The 22,198-nt window shown below is 40.9% G+C and overlaps 1 protein-coding gene across 4 annotated transcripts in view; it reads right to left on the bottom strand.

Moving 5' to 3' along the window:
* Positions 1–22,198, bottom strand: part of gabra3 (gamma-aminobutyric acid type A receptor subunit alpha3) — a 203,493-nt gene that overhangs the window by 22,989 nt on the left and 158,306 nt on the right. For all 4 annotated transcript variants that reach the window (XM_070555743.1, XM_070555744.1, XM_070555741.1 and 1 more), the window contains exons 5-7: positions 11,521–11,741; positions 1,162–1,244; positions 625–768 (exon numbers count right to left, since the gene is read on the bottom strand). In XM_070555743.1, the coding sequence (XP_070411844.1) occupies positions 625–768; positions 1,162–1,244; positions 11,521–11,741 (448 nt within the window). The remainder of the gene's footprint in view (positions 1–624; positions 769–1,161; positions 1,245–11,520; positions 11,742–22,198) is intronic.

Below are 22,198 nucleotides of genomic sequence, written 5' to 3'. Positions count from 1 at the left end.
GAAACACATTTAAATTCCATTGTTATTGCCTCAAAACTACCTGAGGGTCTCTCCTGACTTGACCTTGGGGTTCACCCACCACAGAGTACAACAGTTATATAAAATTATTCTGACAAGCGTCCTTTACAGAGCTGAAAACGTGCGGTTACTGAAACATTTTCTCTGCAAAACAGCAACAAAAAAGGAGCGCGCCAGTCACAGCTGAAGTCTGGCTGTGACTCGGCATCTCACCTCCTGAGAACTGCATGAGCAAACAGCTTCAACGCTGAGGTTAAATCTCTCAAAATGGGAAGCTAGCAGTTGTAAGCTCTGCTGTCGCTCAGTGATTAACACAAACAACCTTCTATCTGCAGTCGTGTGCACTTCTTCCTCTTCGTTTTTGCACCATTACCCGAGGCTTCTGCAAGGTGTTGCCGTTACATCTGACAAATGAATTCCTTTTAGATTTCTCAGGATAAATTGTAATACATGTCCTAAAACTGCAGGCCAATAACAACAATGATTGTGAAGAACGAATGGAAGTTGCACTCCTGATACAGTCATTTTTCTTTTACTGTGTACAATATTCTGCTAAATTTGATGTTTAGATGTTTGTGTCGTGGCTGAGAATGGGCTGTGGTGTACCTGTGCTGGAACTGATGGTTTCCTTGCCAATAACGTGTCCCAGGAGGTCGTACTGGTTGAGCCTGGAGCCATCCTCTGCCACAGCGACAGACTTCTCGTCCCCTTGGGTCCAAAGGTAGATCACCTCATTATTGGTGTAAGCATCTGGCAAAACAGTGAGGATTAAAACAAAACAGCAGTAGAAGCATTAGACATAAAAATCTGATGTTTCTGTTTATTCTGTGATTTTACATCAACAGAATTTAAAGTTAATATTACTTTAATAAATGACAGGCGTGTACTGACCCGGCCACCTTTAGCTTAATTCTAACATGCAAGTGATTGATTGGTTTATTCTATCTTTAATGGTGTTTAAATCCTGACCTTTCTGCAGTAAACGATTAGATCTGCACTGAGTGCCAATGCATTTAAATTTTCTTGGCTCCTCCTCATCTGTATATAACTCTCCCTCATGCCAAAGAGATACACTTTCCTCATGTTGACTTTTAGCCATTCCAGCTATTAGTCTTTATTCTAAGACCATCAGGGCTGACTTACAACTTCCAAACTTCAGGGGACAGGCATGTGCATCCATTGGGAAATCCTCCAGGTGCATGGGGCACTCTGCATGGATAGTCAACCTGAAGGAGCAGCAGAAATGGAGGAAAGGTTGTAAAATTACATAAAATAACATTAAACTCTATACCAACCATGGTGAAACTAGAGTTGGTCTGCACAATGCCCAAGCCATAATATAATATTATGATCCTACTTGTTGTAGATAGCTTTCTGAAGGACCTCTGCTCAAAGAAATAGAGTTTGGTTCCACAGGATTGATGAGCTAATGGCTAGGCCGCAAACTTTACTCATTGCCGTGCTTGGACTTAACTCATCAGATGTAAACTCTATTCTCTAAACTTAGGCAGCTCAGGAAACTATCTACAACAAATAATGGAAATCTTCTCAATATGTTACAAAACTACATGTCAAAATTAAAATCAAACTCTAAACACTCAAAGACAATATTGATGATTGAAATATTGAAACAAATATGTTAAACAGACAAATATATATGTAGAAATGTTCACAATAAGAAACATCATAAATGATAAATGCTTAAAATGGACTATCAACAAACATCATAAGTAACTTGTGTATTTGGCTGTTATTTTTCATAATCACTGCTTTGTAGCTACTAATCTCCTTGGGTCAGTTATGAGCTCCTAAAGCCCGGTTCACACTGGGCAATTTTCAGCTGTCGCATAGGACTGGTTCATGTCCCGCTGTGCTCTGGAGAGGTGGCACGCTGCATTTTAGTGAGCAAAACTGCACAATGTCTTGCTCTAGCAGAACACGCTAATGTCAGGAGCATACTCACCGAGATGCATATAACACTAAAAACCAACAGATAACAAGGCAGTAACAATGAAAAGAGAAAAAAGTGTTGGTTTTTACATTTTTAAAATTAGACTTCAAACTGAACTCCAAAAGGGCGTGGTCCACATGTACTTGTCGCTAATGTTGCTAATGCTACTCTAGCATTATACACTCGTTAATAGTTTTTTTGCATCACTCCCAGGTTGTATTTTTATTGGTTCATAGAGTCATGGGTTTTCTGACTCTGCTTCAAGACCCTCAGAAGCTAATTTTTGGTCACAAGAGTGTTCAATAAGCTGCTGGTGGGCTGGTCACACTGGACAGCCATAGACCTGCAAATCACCCTCATGTTTTCCATTTTTCACAATTCTATTCACAATGAGAAATTTATTTAGGGGCTGCTAACGAATGCACAGTGTGGCTCGGGCTTTCACTACAGTTATGCAAAATAAACATCATTAAATTAATAGTAAGCTGTATGAAAGGGACATGGCCTTGTGGAACTCCGGTACTGAGACTTTAATTTACTGAGTTCCTTTGGTAAAAACTTAATACCATTTCCATGTTTTTGAATGTGACTGAAAAGAATTAGAAGATAAAGTAAATTTTTAAGTAGCTGAGAATAGGTGTTAATATTTACAAGGTTTTTTAAAATCAGTTGAGTGATGGTGGTAGCATCAGCGCTGCATTTGTGTCTTCAAGCAAAATGCAATTACTCCAAACTACTGGTCTAAAATCATTGGTTCCACCTGGGTGTGATTTTTTTTAGAAACAGGCATGAATTCTTAAGAGTGGGTACTCAGCAATTTTCGAAAGATTTTGAAAATTTAGCAACAAGCTGAATGAGTCGAGCCTCAAAAAATAACTTCACAGAATGCACATCTGCACATTATAATTTGTATTCAGACAAGATGTTCTTTGCAAACGTCCCATTGAGACGTGTTGGACTTCTAAATTCTTAGAACTCCTCTGACTAACAAGAAGCATCAGAGTTGATTTCATTTGGCCAGATGGTTGCTGTGTTTCAAAAAGCTCCGCAAATAAACAGAGAAATATGGTTCACATTACCTCACTCATAAATATTTAATCAACATTCAAGTTCAAACAAGACAGAGTCCCATAAAAACCATCCTTCAGTGGGCTGAGGACCCCATAAAATGGACCAAAAATTGGGTTATTCTAACTCAGTTACAACATTTATAGTCCATTACCGACTCTGTAAGGAGATGTTTGAATACCCAGCATTGTAAAATAATAACAGAGTGATCTGAAGATTGCAGGCTCAACTGAAGTATAAATCCAAAGACTCTTGTTTGCATAAGAGCTTATGTGTACTGTGAGATGTTGAACTTGTGAATTCTTCAAAGATAAAACAGTTAATGAGTAGATTCACTTGATAATTTCAATGTTTTTAATAATTTCCAGTGTGAGATTTATTCTAGCCTCCATAAAAGAACACCCTGGCATGCTCCTAAAGGCTAACTTGATGCTTCTAATTAGCTCCTCATAGCCTTTACAACAACCCTGTGCTCATTTCTTTTTCTCCCACCCTGTTGGCTACTTTCTGGTGCTGTCTCATTACTGATAAGTGGCTCAATAACTACGTAAATTAACACAATGTAACATAAAGCAAATGCGAGCATCACACCACTGCGTATCACACAGCACTTACATCAGCGGCTAATTGATGTCATTCATCTCATCCTTAAACTGTACTCAGATCCTCACAGAAACAAAAGGCATGAGGAAAGATTACAGAGCCAGATCCACTTTGATTATGAAGCAGTCTGAGTAAAACACAACTTCACTGCCTAGTGAGACTGAGATCACAGCCACACCTTGATCAGCAGAAGACATCAGCAGCTGCATAGCATCATCTTTACGGTCTTTATTTCTGAATACTAGAAGCAAAATGTTTGCTCACCGAGTTTTAACAATCGTTTACACTTTTTTGTGCTTGGTTAACCAAGGTAGGGGGTAGTTCTGCTTCATAGGAAACATGGACGACTTTTACGAAGTACTACATCCTAACCTTTGTAAATGATATTTGGTCCAAACATAATGCCAGACAGCACTCCACAGAGACGTAAAACGGTTTTTATACTGAAACTCTTTTCCTCACATGGGAAAAATACTTTATGGGGATTCTTATGAAATGAGGCGCTACTCTAAATAACTTTATTGAACAAATAGCAACCACATAAGAGCAAATGAAGTATACAGAAATCAACATAAACATCCAGGGGTTTTAATTTTATAAATACCGGTACATGAAGAAATTCCTGTATGAAATGTTTTGAGAGTCGATTTTTGTGCATAGCCAGGTAAAATTAGGGCGAAATGTAGTTTGTGTAGTTGCGTTATTGTAGTGTGACATCATCAGAAGGGCGCAGATCCCCAAGCAGGCCAAGTGTCCTTGCTATTAGAAATTAAAATACTCTCACCCCAACACCAAGACAGTGAATGTATCATGCTAGGAAATTTCTTAAATCTGACAAATTATACCTAATCTTGTTGTTTAAACATCTGGGACTTGATGGAATTTGAAAAGATGTCAAACTTTGAGAGGGGTTGGATATCAGCTGAGGTGGAAAGAGTTCTAAAATGTACAAGAACCAACATTTGATGATTTTTTAAAAACTCAAGTACAAGTAAAAGTATTTGCCTACATTTTTACTCAAGTAACAGTAAAAGTGTCATAAACAAAATCTACTCAAAGCAAAAGTTACATAATGATGGCTACATCTCAGTAAGGCTAAATCACAACGCCAGCTCACAGAGAGCAGGCGGTTTTTAAAGTTAGCAGAGTTCATCCTCGGTAGTGGGTTCACTCACTCATTAAACCGTTCACCACTCAAATCAGTTTGTTCATTCCAGTCTTCCTAAATAATCCTCCAAACATCCAACTGGAATCCTTAAGGGTCCCGTAACGTCCATCCTGTCAGAATAAGCATTGGGAGCCCAGGTGTGACTAGAACTAACTGTGTCTCCTCACCACACAGCGCGAGTCTCTAAACTGTGAAGGTTGGCGTCCAATCAAGAACTTTAAATGTGCATTTATTTCCTCTTGTAACACACTTTTAATATGTTTTAAAAGGCATGTTTCCTGCTATGTTACACCTCCCAGACCAAAGATGGGGACAATAAATGATCAAATATTATCTTAGACAACATTGAGATGTCACGATTTATGAAATATAAGTTATTTTCATTAGCCGAGAAATAAGATGCATGGATTTGATGAAAACACATTGTCTCATGCAGTCCTATATATATAACACACACACACACACACACACACACACACGCACGCACGCACACACGCACACACACACACACACACGCTAAAGCATTTTAGAATAACTTGAATTACTAATGTAACTATATTGAACTGCTTTTGTAATAACTTAATCTTTTATTCTTGAGTAGATATTAAACAGCCATCTACTGTCTGGAGTTTTAAATTTAAATTGAAGCATTATTAAAAATCTAGTTAATTTTCTACCTTTTTTGTACTCTTTTGTTTTTATTGTTTTTTTTCTGGTAATATTCTTGGAATGTTTTAATTTATTTTTTACTGTTTTTAGGCATTATGTGCATTTAGATTTAATTGCTTTTAGTGTTTTTTTTATATCTTACGACATACATTTTTTAGTATGGTCTTCTTGTTGTCTCTAATTTTAATGTATATGATCTATTATTTTATTATGTACTGCACTTTGGGCAGCCTTGGCTGGTGGCATTAATCTACTAGGTAAGTTGGTAAGGAGTGCTAAATGTTCTTTTGCCGCTGCCGTGCGGAGCAGTTAGGGAAGCACATTTCAAACACGGAACCAAGTCCGGCTACCGAACCGAGCAGAATACTGACGTAACAGTGGTGCGCGAAGGTGCAGGTTTCAACCAACATCAGAGGGAGGGAGACAGCGGGTAAACAGCGAGTGCATCAGAGGGACCGGACTGATGTTTTTGAGCAAATGATATTTTCTTCTTCTTCAAAACGGTGGGAAATGTGTGGCTTTTTAACGTCCTCATTATAAAAAGTTTACACCCTCATCCCCCATTGAGACGCCGCACTCATGCAGGTGTCTCTTTCTGTTCCAATGCTGGGACATGCAATAACTGATATGACTGAAAATGTAGCAAAGAACAATTGTCTAAAAAAAATACTCAGCCTGCCAAGCCATCCTATTTATGCAGTCATAACTCAGTTGTGGGGCAGAATCTACGGTTGTCCATCAAGCTTTCTCCACATGCAATTGGACAACTTATTTTAAAATGTATTGCTCTTGTGAAACATTGTGATTTTTATCTTGAGAGGGCCAATAGAAAAAATGTTGACGGTGGCACAGAAGTTAAGTGCCCACCCTGTAATGAAGGTTGCAGGTTTGAGCCCCGCTCAGTCTGTTTATGTTTATGTATTTAGCAGACACTTTTGTCCAAAGCGACTTACAAGTGATAATCGGCATATTGCCCTTGAGGCTAACAACAATAACAACAACAACATTGACATCAGTCATGGAGAGGAGGGAACAAGGAGTGGACAGTAGAGAGGGGGGATGGGTGCAGGCAAGGAGCTAGTTTAGAAGATGCTCTCTGAAGAGCAGGGTCTTCAGGAGTTTCTTGAAAATTGAAAAGGAAGCCGCAGTTCTGGTAGTGCTTGGTAGGTCATTCCACATTTGTGGAACTATGCATGAGAAAAGTCTGGATTGTCCTGAGCGTGGTGTAGGCACTGCTAGCTGACGATCCTGTGATGACCGGAGCGGCCGTGCAGAGATGTAGAAAAATAAAAAATAAAATACTTAGCACACACATTTAGGAATGTATATACCTTGCATACTATAAATATTATTACTTAGATTAGCCATTTTTATATTTTGCTTGTTTTTACGTTATTGTATTTTGCACAACTGTTGCTGTGAAACTCGCACACAAGAATTTCACTCGCATGTACTGTACCAGTGTACCTGCACATGTGATGTGACAATAAAAGTGATTTGATTTGATACGTAAGCCTTTGCAAGAGGATTCAGGAAGATGGGAGCCGCACCATCTCGGATTTTGTATGCTAGCGTTAGCAATTTGAATTTGATGCGTGCTGCTAGCGGTCTTTCCCGTCGTAAGCCACAATGGCTAAGTCCATGAATGCTAATTTGCAGTGTGACATAGATCTGCTTTGCTTTTCCGACCCGTGCTTCTCTCCATCCATTTTCTATCGGTGGCTGATGCAAGAATTAGGGGTAGAAGACTATTTTCACATTCAAACTCAGAGTGATCGATTGGATTTCAAAAAGAACAAGTAAAAAAATGCTTTGTCAGTGAACTTGTTCTTTAAGTGCTTATTAGCACCTTTGTGCTAACTGTTTCAGTGTTGCAGAAATCAGAGTGAGTCTAAAACTGAAGTAAACTGACAGAGTGACAAATGCTTTGACAAAAGTGAGACTGCAGAAGAGCTGGCAGACAAAAGCAGATCTATCCTCCCAGTAAAAAAAGGATGCAACTAGGGGTGGGCAATATAAACAATATAAGGTAGAAACAATATAAAATTGGGTAATGATAAGAGTTTTTTGCTATATTGCAATACCGTGATGACACATGACGTCACTAAGATGTGCACCCTGCTGACATTGGGGCAACAGAATGGCAGTGACTGCAAGCATGGAGTGGGCGGTGGAGGAGGCCTATATGCCTCAAGTGGCATATATTTGCCAAATGAGGATATTTAAAAGCACGTCATTTTGAAATATATAAACAGAGGAAGAAATATATCGCAATATATATCATTACCACACATGCTTCCGATTATATCGCAATATAGATTTGAGGCCATATCGCCCAGCCCTAGATGCAACCCAGCGGAGCTGAGGCCCTCTCGGCGTTTATCAGTTCAGCTGCTGCAGACAGGCTGATTAACTGGTTTTAAATGGTTGTCTGGTGAAGAGTGCTAATCAAAACAAAGTGTTGCTGAACTTCATGAAGATGGATTTGCATTCTGAATCCTAATACTGTACCTGTGCAGTGAGCAGAAAAAAATACATCAACAGCCTCTCCTCTGAAGTGTTACACACAGGGATTACTCTGGATCTGCTATGTGGAGAGCCTCTGTGGCTTTAGCTCATAAATCTTACTGAGACAGATGTCCAGCATAGGTTTTAGTCTGTTAGTGATTTCTTTTATTTCCTTCAACTTTAGCTACACCTTGCTTTAAATCCAAACTTCACAAATGAAAATAACTAATCTTAAATATGTGCCATGGGCGTGAAAATGAGAGTGCAGCATTATTGAACAAGCCTTGCATGGAAAATTAAGACAAATATTTTAAGTTTAACTATTCACTGAATCAGAGATCAGCACCAAGATGCAACTGTTACGAAATAAATTTGTGTTAAAATGCCTTAACATTATCCCTGCGTCTATTCTTTTTTCTCTACCTCTCTGTTTAACTGTCATTCAGCAGTGTTTCATGTACAAAGTTCGATCAGCGCACCCATTAACAGAGGAAATGGGCTGTGCGGGGGTTGTGGATGTTCTCTCGTGTGCTTTAAAATGTCGCTGCTGTGAATTTGTCCGGAAATGAGGCCTTTTTCCTGCCACTTAGTCCTCTGTTCATGTTGGGTCATGAATGTTGGGTGAAGACTTCTGAGCATTTGAACACAGCTTCTGTGACAATCGGAGGGGAAGGAGCGGAGTTTTTACATGCAGTCACGGAAAACTGAGGATTTAGACGATTTTTACAAAATATGTCTGCAGGCTTACTGTGGTGTTTAAACACACATTATGTGGTTAGACCAAGCTCTTACGGATGTCTGACTACAGAATAAAGCTGCAAAGATATCCTTCCATCCATTTTCATCCACTTATCTGGAGTCGGATCGCGGGGGCAGTAGCCTTAAGTCGAGAGGCCCAGACTTTCCTCTCCCCAGCCACTTGGGCTAGCTCCTCCGGGCGAATCCAAGGCGTTCCCTGGCCAGGTGAGAGACATAGTCCCTCCACCGTGTCCTGAGTCTACCTTTATGCCTCCTCCCAGTTGAATGTGCCCAGAAAACCTCACCAGGGAGGCATCCAGGAGGCATCCTGACCAGATGCCCGAGCCACCTCAACTGGCTCCTCTCGTTTTGGAGGAGCAGCGGGTCTACTCCCAGCCCCTCCCGGATGACCGAGCTTCTCACCCTATCTCTAAGGGAAAGCCCAGCCACTCTGCGGAGAAAACCCATTTCAGCCGCTTGTATCCACAATCTTGTTCTTTCGGTCACTACCCAAAGCTCGTGACCATAGGTGAGGGCAGGAACGTAGATCGACCGGTAAATCGAGAGCTTCGCCTTCTGCCTCAGCTCTCTTTTCACCACGACAGACCGGTACAACGCCCGCATCACTGCAGTTGCAGCACCAATCTGCCTATCGATCTCACGCTCCAGTTTTCCCTCACTCATGAACAAGACCCCGAGATACTTGAACTCCTCCACTTGGGGCAGGACCTCATCCCTGACCCGGAGAAGGCATTCTATCCTTTTCCGAATCAAGACCATGGTCTCAGATTTAGAGGAGCTGATTCTCATCCCAGCTGCTTCACACTCGGCTGCGAACCGCTCCAGCAAAAGCTGAAGATCACATTCTGATGAAGCCAACAGGACCACATCATCTGCAAAAAGCAGAGACCTGATCCTCAGACCACCAAAACGGATTCCCTTCATACCTTCGCTGTGCCTAGAAATCCTGTCCATAAAGGTTATGAACAGAATCGGTGACAAAGGGCAACCTTGGCAGAGTCCAACTCTCACTGGGAACAAGGCCGACTTACTGCCGGCAATGCGGACCAAGCTCTGACACCAGTCATACAGGGACCTAACAGCCCATATCAGAGGGCCTGGAACCCCAAAGATATTCAGTTGTTTAATTTTTGTTGGATAGTGCAACAACAAACTCATGTTTTTCTTAAGTAAGTGTGTATTTGGTCCCTGATGAGTAAAAGAGACTATAATCTTCTGATTAAACATTCAAAGATCAATCAGATTGATATTTCATGTTTATATGGAATTATCACATCTTGTTGATCATTTATTACATATGTAGCCAATCCTTAACGCTACATTTAATGGCGAGCCAGCCAGGAGGATGAACTTTATTCAGAGTGAAAAATGCAGGAGTCTTGCTTCTGCATGAGACCTAGGCTGAAGACGTTATGGCTTCTTTGACTGGTAACAAGGTCTGGTGCAGAGCTCTCTGGTTTCTGGTTTAGAGACCAGGCAGCTGTAATGCTTGCCTGGATGTGTGATGCAGTTTATGGCTGCAAATTAAAAGTTAATTTCTGTTCATGCTGATGAAAACGTGACCTTTGATCTGCTACATCTCCATCATCACGTTGCATACAACACTCTCTGCGATTTAAACTTTCAGCCACAATCACATAAAATCAGTTGTGGGGTAGTTCGGGTCCATCTGATTGCCAAGTAAATCACTAACATGCAAAGATTTAGCCTTATGAAAGTAAAGAAATTAATATTTTTTTCAAATGTAGCTCATAACAACAATATTGACCACACTTAGCAGAAAATAACTGTGATGTGTAAATGTATAAATCAATGACCAAATAAATAATGTTTAAAAATAGTTGTATTTCAATAATCTGTCATGGGGTCTATTAAAGGGTCATAAAAGGTCTATGGAAAGATAATTTATGCAGATAATTTAAATTAATAATACATAATAGATTTAGAAATATTATATTGTATTGCTAGTCATTCAGGAGATGATTAGTAATTTTCAAGCCCATAATGAATTAACCATAATGGACCTACATAGAGATGCAGAACAAAAGATATGATGTCATTAATGGAGCTTCGTTAAAGAGCTTAAAACTCAATGAAATCTACTTTAGCTCCAAACTAAATCACTAAGTTGGGTCCAAAAAAGGCTTTTTGGCTTTGTCTCTCAGAGGATTATCATACTCCCCCTATTAACACAGCCTATTTGTTATCTGTGCACACATGTACTCGGGTAGGAAAACATGGCAGTGCTTGTAACGCTGTAATCCGAGCACACGTGTGCTTGTTGGCAAAACTACAACCACACAGACTACTCATGTGAGACGAGAAAAGAGAAATTGTTTCCCGTTTTAATTTTTTCCCCTTCAAAGTAACACTAAGCCTTTGGTTGAGTCTTAAAAAAAGTGTTTCTTCTAGACAGCTTCAAGGAAGAACTCAGAGATTCAGCGTTCAGATCAGATGATATCAGTTAATTGTTTCTGGTGTGGTTCTGCTCAGCTTGGGTCTTTTCTGCTTCATTTCCACCAGTGACAGAACCCTCTCAACATGGGTGGGATCAGATGGTTGTCGCTGCACAAAAGTGACTTCAAATGAACAGTAACGAGAGTTACAAAATGGTCATGGCCCTAAAAGAGGTGGTAATAAACCTTTAGGACAGGCTGTGATACAAGTTTGGCTTGCTTAATTTCTTGGCTGCAGTACTATGTGTCAAAATATCAGGATGACAGAAAACAAGGAAGAAAGACACTAACGTAACATGGCATGAACCAAAGGGTCTCACCTCATTGTGTAGAGCAGAGTGCCGTTGTCCACTAGTCGCAGCAGTTTGTTAGGGGTTGTCATATTGTGGGCCACAGACTTCTTCCCGTTGTGGAAGAAGGTGTCAGGGGTCCAGATCTTACTGGCCAGGAGGTTGTTGAGAGGTAGAACCTGCATCGGCCCATCAAACTTAAGCCTTTCATCCCTCCAACTCTGACGGAAGAAGACATCAATGGTGTACTCCTAAAGGGAGGACATTCTCATGAAATGGTTTGGAAGAGAACAGCTGGAGCGTATTTTTATTTTTGAACATAATTCGACTCATAAAAGCAAGGAAAGAGGATATGTTCTTGTTGTCTTTGAGACTAGTCCTGACCAGGGAATCAGTTCTTTTCGAGAAGTAATTTAAAAAGGAACTGTGGGCATCTATTAAAAATGTTAATGTAAAACATCTCAGGGCTAGCTGGCAAATTGCAACAGACATTATCAGCAGGGTTAGCTAAATATAGCCCTGTTGTTTTAGCACGTAGCAGGCACTGTTGGCCAGTAATCTGCCAGTAATGGCAGTGATCTACGCTGCAACTGTCCTCATTGTTTCTAGTCTTTAACCTATTTGCCTCTCTCTTTCTGCAGAATGAGGTTGCTCATAGAGCTAGCTAAAAGTTAGATGTTACTGCTTATAACCTTTCCACAGAAATCTCTTTAGAAATACCTGAGCCAGGCCCCATCCCCTTCCACCCCCACTCCTGCTAAATCCGTTTCCTAGATGATGAGATCACTTGTTCATCACCACCTCACACCCCCATCACCTTTTCTTTTTAGTTCTTTCTTTTTTAACCTGTATCTGTATTTTCCTTTCTTCTTTACCTGCTTCTGTACCTTTACACCTGTATGGCACAACCACACAACTTTCCAACACTGCGTCAGACTCGACACGCACACACACACACACACACACACACACACACACACACACACACACACACACACACACACACACACACACACACACACACACACACACACACACACACACACACACACACACACACACACACACACACACACACAAATATATATATTAAATCCACAGCACAATATCATAATTAATGCATCAAATAATACAACCACAAACACTGTTGGATCTTTATTATTATTATTTACTTTTCTGTTATTTATTAACATAATATTTTATACATTTAGATACTTAGTCCATCTTATTCACATGAAGGCGTCATATTTTAGCCACTCACACACACATCTATGGGTGCACTAAGGTTTGTCTCATGGAACGCACATGGAGCTGGCTCTAGAGAGAAGAGATTAAAGATTTTTGATCAGTTAAAGAGAGTGCAAGCAGACGTAATATTATTACAAGAGACTCAAAGATCTGCCACATCCACAGATGAACTTAAAACACCTGAGTTTCCCAGCATGTTCTCTGCCTGCTATAACTCTAGGCAAAGAGGTGTAGCTATTTTAATACACAAAAACATCAATTTCACAGTATTGGACACAGTCTCCGATCCAGAGGGTAGATTTATATTGTTAAAAATATCTGTACAGAATCAAAGCTTATGTATTGTCAGCATATACTGTCCAAATATTGATGACCCTTCATTCTTTCATAATTTTTTCTCTGTACTCTCCGAACACTTGGACTGTCCACTTATACTTGGAGGTGATTTTAATTTTTGGATGAACTCCTTAACAGACAGGCTCAGTACAGCTGGGACTCAGCGCAATTGGCAATCCACTAACATAGTTAAACAGTACATGAGTGATTATGGGCTTTGTGATGCATGGCGATCTCTTCATCCTAACCGTAGAGAGTATACTTTTTTCTCACACGTCCATCACTCTCATTCACGTTTGGATTATTTTCTAGTCAGCAGCTCATTGTTGGCTGACATTTCAGACCCTGAGATACACCCTGTAGTTGTCAGTGACCATGCTCCGGTTTCTTTAACTCTGGTAAACAAGAAGACAATCCCACTCAGCAAAAACTGGAGGTTTAATACATCACTGCTTAAAGATGAAGGTTTTATAGAATTTTTTAAAAAGGAGTGGGCTTTATATTTAGAACATAATGACCTGCCTGGAACATCAGCATCTGTTCTCTGGGAGGCAGGAAAGGCAGTGATGAGAGGTAAAATAATCTCTTTCTCATCACATAAGAAAAAAACGGAAAACAAACGTATTCAGGAGTTAGAGGAAATCATAAAGTCTTTAGAGGCATCCACAGAAGAAGAGTTAATGAGCAAATTACGTAAAGCTAAATTAGAACTTCATGGAATTATTGACAAAAAGACACAATTTTTAGCACAAAGACTACGAATAGAAAACTTTGAACATAGTTATAAAACAGGTAAATTTTTGGCTAGCCAGTTAAAAATTAATAAAGAGAATACTACCATATCTGCTGTTAAAGACTCAACCGGGAATATAGTTTATGACCCTGAAAGCATAAACAACACTTTCAGAGACTTTTACCAAACTTTGTACTCACCACAGATAAAACCATCAGATAACGAGATCAATGAGTTCCTTGATAGGATAACACTTCCTAAATTATCAGACAGCCAAGCTACAGTCCTGGACTCACCACTAACATCAGCGGAGCTCCAAGAAGCCCTTAAATCCATGACTAATAGGAAAGCTCCAGGTCCAGACGGGTTTCCAGCAGAGTTCTACAAAGAATTCTGGATCATTCTGGCTCCAATATTTTTCAGAATGGTGAGGGATATCGAAGAGAGCGGCAGATTACAGCCAAACATGAATTCAGCCAATATTAGTCTCTTGTTAAAACCAGGCAAAGACCCTGCATTTCCTACCAGCTATCACCCAATTTCCCTTATTAATGTTGATCTCAAAATAATTTGTAAAGCCCTGGCAAAAAGATTAGAGAAGGTAACCCCCTTCATAATACACCCTGACCAAACTGGTTTCATCAAGTGTAGACAGTCATCCACTAATTCACGTAGATTACTTAATTTGATAGATTTCTCTTACAGTAGAAACATAGAAACTAGTATATTATCTCTAGATGCAGAAAAGGCTTTTGATAGAGTTAACTGTATGTTCTTATTAGCAACTTTACATAAATTTGGGTTTGGGAACTTCTTCATAAACATGCTACAATTATACAGTTCACCAACTGCACGTGTCAGGACGAACGACCAAATATCAGCTAGCTTCTGTCTTCAGAGGGGGACCAGGCAGAGATGCCCACTCTCCCCCTGACTGTTTGCTATCTTTATTGAACCACTAGCAGCAGCAATTAGGCAAACAACAGGTATTAAAGGGTTAAAGTGTAAGAACATAGAACATAAGATCAGTCTTTATGCAGATGATGTTTTACTCTTTCTCCTGAATTCTCAATCATCTTTCTCTCATTCAATAGAACTGATAAACTCTTTTTCAAAAGTTTCAGATTACTCTATAAACTGGTTAAAATCCACAGTTCTACCAATTAATTTCTCTTTTGTCAATTTACTTAATACACAATTGGAGTCAGGGAATATCACATACCTGGGAATTAATGTCTCTCCCAAGTTAACAGATCCAACCAAAATAAACTACATCCCACTTTTAAGGAAAGTGGAAGATGATCTTGCAAGATGGAAATCCTTACCGATATCACTCATGGGGAGAGTTGCAACAATTAAAATGATGGTCTTACCCAGAATAAATTACTTATTTTCAATGATCCCAAACAAACCACCAGCTGACTGGTTTAGGTCTCTGGACTCCTCAATTACCAAATTCCTTTGGCAGGATAAACCTCCACGAATTAGCTTAAAAACGCTTCAGAAGACCAAAGACTGGATCTACCCAACTTTTATTATTATTTCTTAGCCAACAGGCTGCAATATATACCAAGTTGGTTGCAAGATAACCCACTAGATGAGTCTTGGTTAGACATAGAACAGACACTTTGCAATACGATAGAGCTTTCAGACTTACTATTTATTAGCTCAAGCATAAGAAAACACGAAGGCTTCAAAAGTATTTGTATCAGCACCTCTCTGACAGCATGGTGGGAACATCTTAAAATGACAGTCTTCACTAGTACCATGCAGACGCACACCTATCTGGAATAATCCTGATATTTTGCAAAATAATAAAATGATGAACCTTCTTGACTGGAAAAATAAAGGAATCCCATACCTGGAACACATATATGGTAAATGGTAAATGACCTGTATTTGATATAGCGCCTGCTAGAGTCCTGGAACCCCCCAAGGCGCTTTACAACACAATCAGTCATTCACCCATTCACACACTGGTGGGGATGAGCTACAATGTAGCCACAGCTGCCCTGGGGTGCACTGACAGAGGCGAGGCTGCTGAGCACTGGCGCCACCGGTCCCTCCGACCTCCACCAGCAGGCAACGTGGTTTAAGTGTCTTGCCCAAGGACACAACGACAACGACAGACTGAGCGGGGCTCGAACCTGCAACCTTCCGATTGCGGGTGCGAGCACTTAACTCCTGTGCCACCGTCGCCCCAATATATGATGGATTGGACTTCATCCCATTTAATAGAATAGTCTCCCAATTTGGAATAGATAAGAATAGCTTTTAAGAATACCACCAAATTAAATCTGTAGTGAAACAAAAATTAAAGCTCAATAAATAGAATTTCAAACACCACCAAGGGTATTAGACTTCTATAATCTCAACCCCCCCCCCAAACTACTGTCTAAAATACATAAGGCACTGTCCAAAATAGACGATAGAATAGCAATCCCTATTGAAAAATGGGAGGTGGATCTATCAGTCAGCTTTGACCAGAACTTCTGGTCCCAAACTTGTTTAAAAACTTTTAAAATGATCAGACACTCCAATTTACAATTAATTGAGTACAAAATTCTACACAGAGTACACTATACAGGTCATCGGATGTTCAAGATGGGATTTGTGTCGTCTGACACCTGTACACACTGCACGAACAACATTCCTGACAATTATATTCATGCACTGTGGTCCTGTCCACCTGTCCAGGAATTTTGGGGTAGAGTATGTGAAGACCTGTCAAAGTCTCTGAAATGTCATATCCCAACCACCCCCTCTCTTTGTTTACTGGGAAACCTGGACGATGTCCCAATTGACAGATCTTTGGTTCACGTGGTTCTGACTGCCATATGCATCACTAAGAAAACTATCCTCTTGAATTGGAAAAATAGAGAAACTCTCCGCATTAACCAGTATAGAAATCTTTTGTTAGATCATATTACACTTAATTTAGCCTCTGCTTCCACTTCAAATCAATCTCTCTGGGCTCCTTTGATCGGTTCCATCACATAGCAATGATGGGGGACCATTGATGTTGTCCTGCGGGATGATGTTGGTGGGGGGGTGGAGGGTCTGAGTTTGGAGTATCCAGATGTTCCCTGGGGGGTGGGCTCACTGGGGATGTCTGGGACTGGGGGGCCGTTGCCCCCTTCTGGAGGAGCTTGGGTTGCCTTGGGGGGTGGACTACTGGCGGTTGTGAGTGGGGCCCCTTGGAGGTCTTGGTGGCGGCCATGGGTCACTGCCTGGCAGCTGCATTGCGCCTGGGCGGGTCTGGGTGGGGGCCTGGGGGCTCAGGGTGTTGGGGTGGCTGGCCCCGTGTGGGGATCTGGGAGGGGCCTTGGGGGTTGGGTTCTGACATGTATGCTGCCGGGAAGAAGGCAGGAAAGTGCAGCAGTGTCTGGCCTGGGTTCAGGGGCCTTGGGTAGACCTTGGCTTCTCTGCTGTCCCATCACAGGGGAGGGGGAGGACCCAACTTTACCTGGATGTCCTATGTCTTATATATTCTGGAAGTTGTGCAAATGCAGGGATAGGCATAGATATTCTGTTGGGGTGGGGCTGGGTTGGTGCCCTCGGACTCCGTGAGGCTCTGTGATGCTGCTGCTTTGGGCCCTGGCAGGATGAGCTGGGGTCTCCATGCCCTGGGTGGCAATTTGACAACAGAGGTGCCTATTGGAGCCAGTGGGGGAGCTGGCTCTCTGGAGGGCTAAGCCCAACCAGCCATTCATCCCCATCCCCACATATTTATCTCCTCCTGCTCCCTCATCATCACACAAACATGCACATGGGACCGTAGGGGGTGGACAAGTCAGGGAGTGCGGGTATGGACCCCATTTCTGCATTCCTGTGGCAACCTGCCCCCAATTTTATTGGCACCTTATACACTTCCACTGACGACATTCCACACAAACACACACTTAGGGCCTTGGGAGTGAGCACATTCAAAGGCACTTGGCAGGGGGATTTCTCAGCCTCCTCCCGAGTGCTGGTGCCCACTTCCAATTTTAAACTGCACTTAGACACCGAGAGCTGTGGGTGCAAGTGGGGTGGTACGGTGGCATCAGCTGGCATAGGCCAGACAATGCCCGAACTACCTGCTCACCACAGCCATGGAATACACCTTATTAACACACAACACTATATTGGAGCAGGTGGAGGGAGACTAACGGTCTTAGCACACCTCTGTTGTTGCTTGGCTTCCTGGGGCTGGAGGCTAGGAGGGAGATCTGGCTGTCTGGTTGAGGTCTGGGGTGGTGGGTTGCTGTGCTCAGCGTTGGGCGGGGGAGCCTGCTCATCAGCACCCCAGCAGTATGAGGCCAGAACAGTCTCAATAAGAATTAAGTCACACAACGTGTTTCCACAAATGCACACGTTCATTCGGAAATCCACATTCTGTGTTTCACAAATATAATTCGGAGGAACACAAATGCACACGCTCATTCGGAAATTCACACTCTTTGACTCATAAATATAATGTGAAAAAATAAGTCACGCAACATTTTCCACAAATGCACATGCTAATTCTGAAGTTCACACTCTGTGGTTCACAAATATAATTTGTAAGAACACTTGTAATATAAACTCAGATCGTACGAATTGCTGAACGTGCATTTACGAACAGCTTCTCATTTGTGAACCTTTCCGCGTTTGTGAGTGAAATCTGTGTGGTGCATTCACGGACAGCTTCTCATTTGTGAACCTTCCTGCATTCGTGAGAGAAATCGGTGTGCTGAATTTTGAGACTCTCCTAACGTCGCAGGTCAACAAACGTCACCATTGGCTAATGAACCTGTCAATCAAATATATGCTTCTGCCAGGGCTGTTCGCTTTCAGCCAATCATATGGGTCCTTATGTCACAGAACAGATCTGCTGTGCGCATGCGCATTGCAGTTCACACGGCAGAGCAGGATGGACCGGTCACGATCTGTGAGTAATAGTTTTATCTTATTCCCTCGTTGTAATTGATGCAATGTTATAGAATTATGAGTAGAAGCGTTCTTCATGATCAAGTAAAATGTTTTATGTTAAATTCAGTCCAGACGTTACGTGAAGTCTGGTCCATTCTTCATCTAGTTTAACATCAAGCTAAACTCAAGTGAACATTTGTTTAGTTAGCGTATCTAGGTACCATTTTTTTAGGCGACGGTTGTCAAACTCAAGGCCTTGGTCTATTTTTATTTGCCCCGCGAAATCAAATATCAAATATATAATATTAAACTGGCCCGCCGGGCGATTTCGCTAATAAGACTACTAATCCCATAGTGCTTTGCGGCGTTAGCGCGCGAGACGAAGCAAGCCCTCTTTTATGTTTACATCATTAGCATCCATGCTAGTCGAATCAGCGTGTGCAGCGTTACCCTCAGTCTTAAACAACTGAAGATACTCCTCTAAGCACCCAGTTTACTCTGCGAGTTTCCGACTTTGAACGCCTAGAAAGAAGGTATCTGGCTGGAACAGGTGACCATCAGAGTGGAGCGAACTGAGCTTGTAATATTTAATTGCCATGCACTTTTTCTGCTCCAAAGCATGAACGTTAATAACTGAGATATTTTCATAGAAGATAATTGCTATTTTTGGTTTTCACAGGTCTTAACTTATTTAATTATCTAACATGTTATTGTATGGCTGTTGTACCTTTCATTTGGTAATTGATTGTTTTGACCCCTATAAAAATGTGTCATATGAGAGTGTTTGTGCTTGAATTACATAGATCATGTACCTGAAGGTAGCTGACAACAACCGGGCAGACACCCACCTTGCCTTCTTCAGTGAAGCTGTGAATGAGCATGGCTTTCCTCTGAGGTATTCATGTTATTCTCAACTTTACCCTCTGTTACCCTGTTACAAATCTGCTTTTGCCTAAAGTGTGTTATTGACCAAAGATAACATGCCATTTGAGGTCATATAGTAAAATCTATGGGGGGGGGGGGGGGGTGAACATTTCCCTCTTTCAAAAAAAATTTCCCCAGCAGAGGGTTAATAATGCCACATTGTTTATTGTTTACTCACTTAGTAGCAAGGTACATAAGGAAATTTCTGTGAGACTCAAATTGATGTAGATTGTTATAGATGTGCATTAAAAATGTTTGAAGCAAGATTCTAATGTTTTTTTTTTTCATGGTGAGAGGAGATCATGGCGGAGAAAATGTAGGTGTTGCAGAATTAATGTTCTCAGTTCGTGGAACTGACACCAACAGCTTCATTGCAGGAAAAAGTGTACACAATCAACGGTGAGTTTAACCTAATTTGGAAGCTTTGTGTCTGTGCGCGCGTGCCTGTGCCTGTTGACGTGCCCAGGGTGTACCCTTCGTCTCACACTTTGACTGCTAGAGATAGGCACCAGTCCTCCTGCGACCATTCAAAAGATAACTCAAGTTGAAAACGGATGTATGGACATGTAAATTTGTGTGTATATTATAATTTTCTTTTATTTAATCCCCCTCCAAATCCAGGATCGAGCGCCTGTGGCGTGATGTCTTCATGAGTGTTACTGGTCTATATTACAACATCCTGCACTCTCTGGAAGACCAAGACTTGCTCGACATCAGTAACATCCTTCACATGTTTTGTTGCCACTATATTTTCTTGTCTCGCATCCAGGCCAGCCTGGATGTCTTTAGAGATGCGTGGGACAACCATCCAATCAGGACAGAGGAAAACATGACACCAAATCAGCTGTGGCATCTGGGCCAGGCTCTGAATCCTGTTTCTGATCCAGGGGCAAATGTATGTTCTGTTAAAATGATTGATCACATGTCAAGTTGATCCTTAACTATAAATCAAATGTTCAACACTTTGATAATCTACCTCTGCTCTATGCTTCTTGGATTCAAGACAAAATGGCTGTTGAAATTACGGTTCTGTTTGTGTGCACCTCTACTGAAGTGGACACTGTCAACTATAATGTCATGACATTACAAAGTCATGACGCATCTGCAAGTTCAAAATGCAAGGCATTAGACCTTCCAGATGTGATATTCTCACTGCTGTTTTAACATAAAATTTGCCCATTAATTTAAAAAAATAATAATAATTTATGAAATAATGGAGATGCTAGGTTCTGCCTGACATCATTGATGTTAAGTAATTGTTAAAAGGTCATGATAGGGCTTTATTAAATGTGTTTTCTTGAGATTCATTATGCACAATGCTCATACACACTTTCTTTTTCCAGGGTATACCGACACCAGAGATTGAATGGGAGGAGAACGGATACATGACTTAACCTCATCCTGGGATCAGTGTCCCTGTACTGGACAGTCCTCTTTCAGATCATGAAATGTTGGAACTGCAGGACAGCATTAATCCGTTGCAACATTCAGACTCTTTTGGGAGTGGACACATCTTCACACTGTCCAGTATGTTGAGAACTTACTTGAGGCTAGATGATTACATGTGTGAAGAAGGAAGGAGAGAGAAGGTAGGGAGTTAGGAAGAAAGAAAAATAATTAATGAGACAGGAAGGAAGAAAGTTAAAAGTGAAGGAGTGGTCCATTTTAAGGTTAATATTCTGTATATTGTTATTCAAGGGATTTGCCGTCGTAAATATGAAATGCTAAAGGATAGACCCCAAAATAGATGTCTAAATTCATTTATAGTTGTGTATTTCCTTAAAGTCTTTGTCAGCCTGATTTATTTTAGACCAGGAATGTATTTGAAAAGGCTGCTGTTCACTTCATCTATGCTACAATTCTTCAAAATGTAAATGTGCTATCATTGCTAGTGTTGGTTTAGTAACATGCATCTTCCTGTGTATCCAGCTCTAATAAAAACATTTAAAGGTGAAGCACCTACTTATCAGGAGATCCATTTATTTTTACATGTTATTGTTTGAATTTTGTCTCGTTTCATAACTTTTGCTCAACATTTAAGGGGAACTGTGTTACCCTGCGATCATCTTCATTACACTTGAAAACTTGTACTATACCTCCGTCCATCTACTTATTAAATGGAATAACATGACAAGATTCTATCTACTGGTTTTTTGATCAAGGGATGATTAGGTGTTGTGAGAAGATTCTCTATGCTTCTGAGTCTGTGTTAAGTTGCAACTGGACACACATACCCACACACAGTTTGTTCATTTGTTCTCAGAATGAGAATAATGTCTTTTAGAGTTAAAAAGTTATTTTTTTTCTTGATGTCACTGAAGGCTGTGTTAGAAATATATGCAGCTCATTAAAAGGAAAAGTAACTGATGTAACCAAAAGCCTGAACACAGGAGAATAGAGACACCTGCCAAGATAAAGAGCTGGAGCTTTTGCTCCTTTTCAGAGTCACTCCCATGGAATAGGCCTGATGATTTACTAGCTTCTCTTACCTTCTCTGCAAACAATGTTTAATATGAGCTTCAAGAGGTCTCTGCCCCTAACGGGGTTTGCTTTCACTTAGTAAAAATGCATAAT

The sequence above is a fragment of the Nothobranchius furzeri genome, chromosome 10 (genome assembly GCF_043380555.1).
Source record: "Nothobranchius furzeri strain GRZ-AD chromosome 10, NfurGRZ-RIMD1, whole genome shotgun sequence".
In the NCBI taxonomy this organism is placed as follows: Eukaryota; Metazoa; Chordata; class Actinopteri; order Cyprinodontiformes; family Nothobranchiidae; genus Nothobranchius; species Nothobranchius furzeri.
This window is presented reverse-complemented; position numbering and strand designations above follow the sequence as displayed.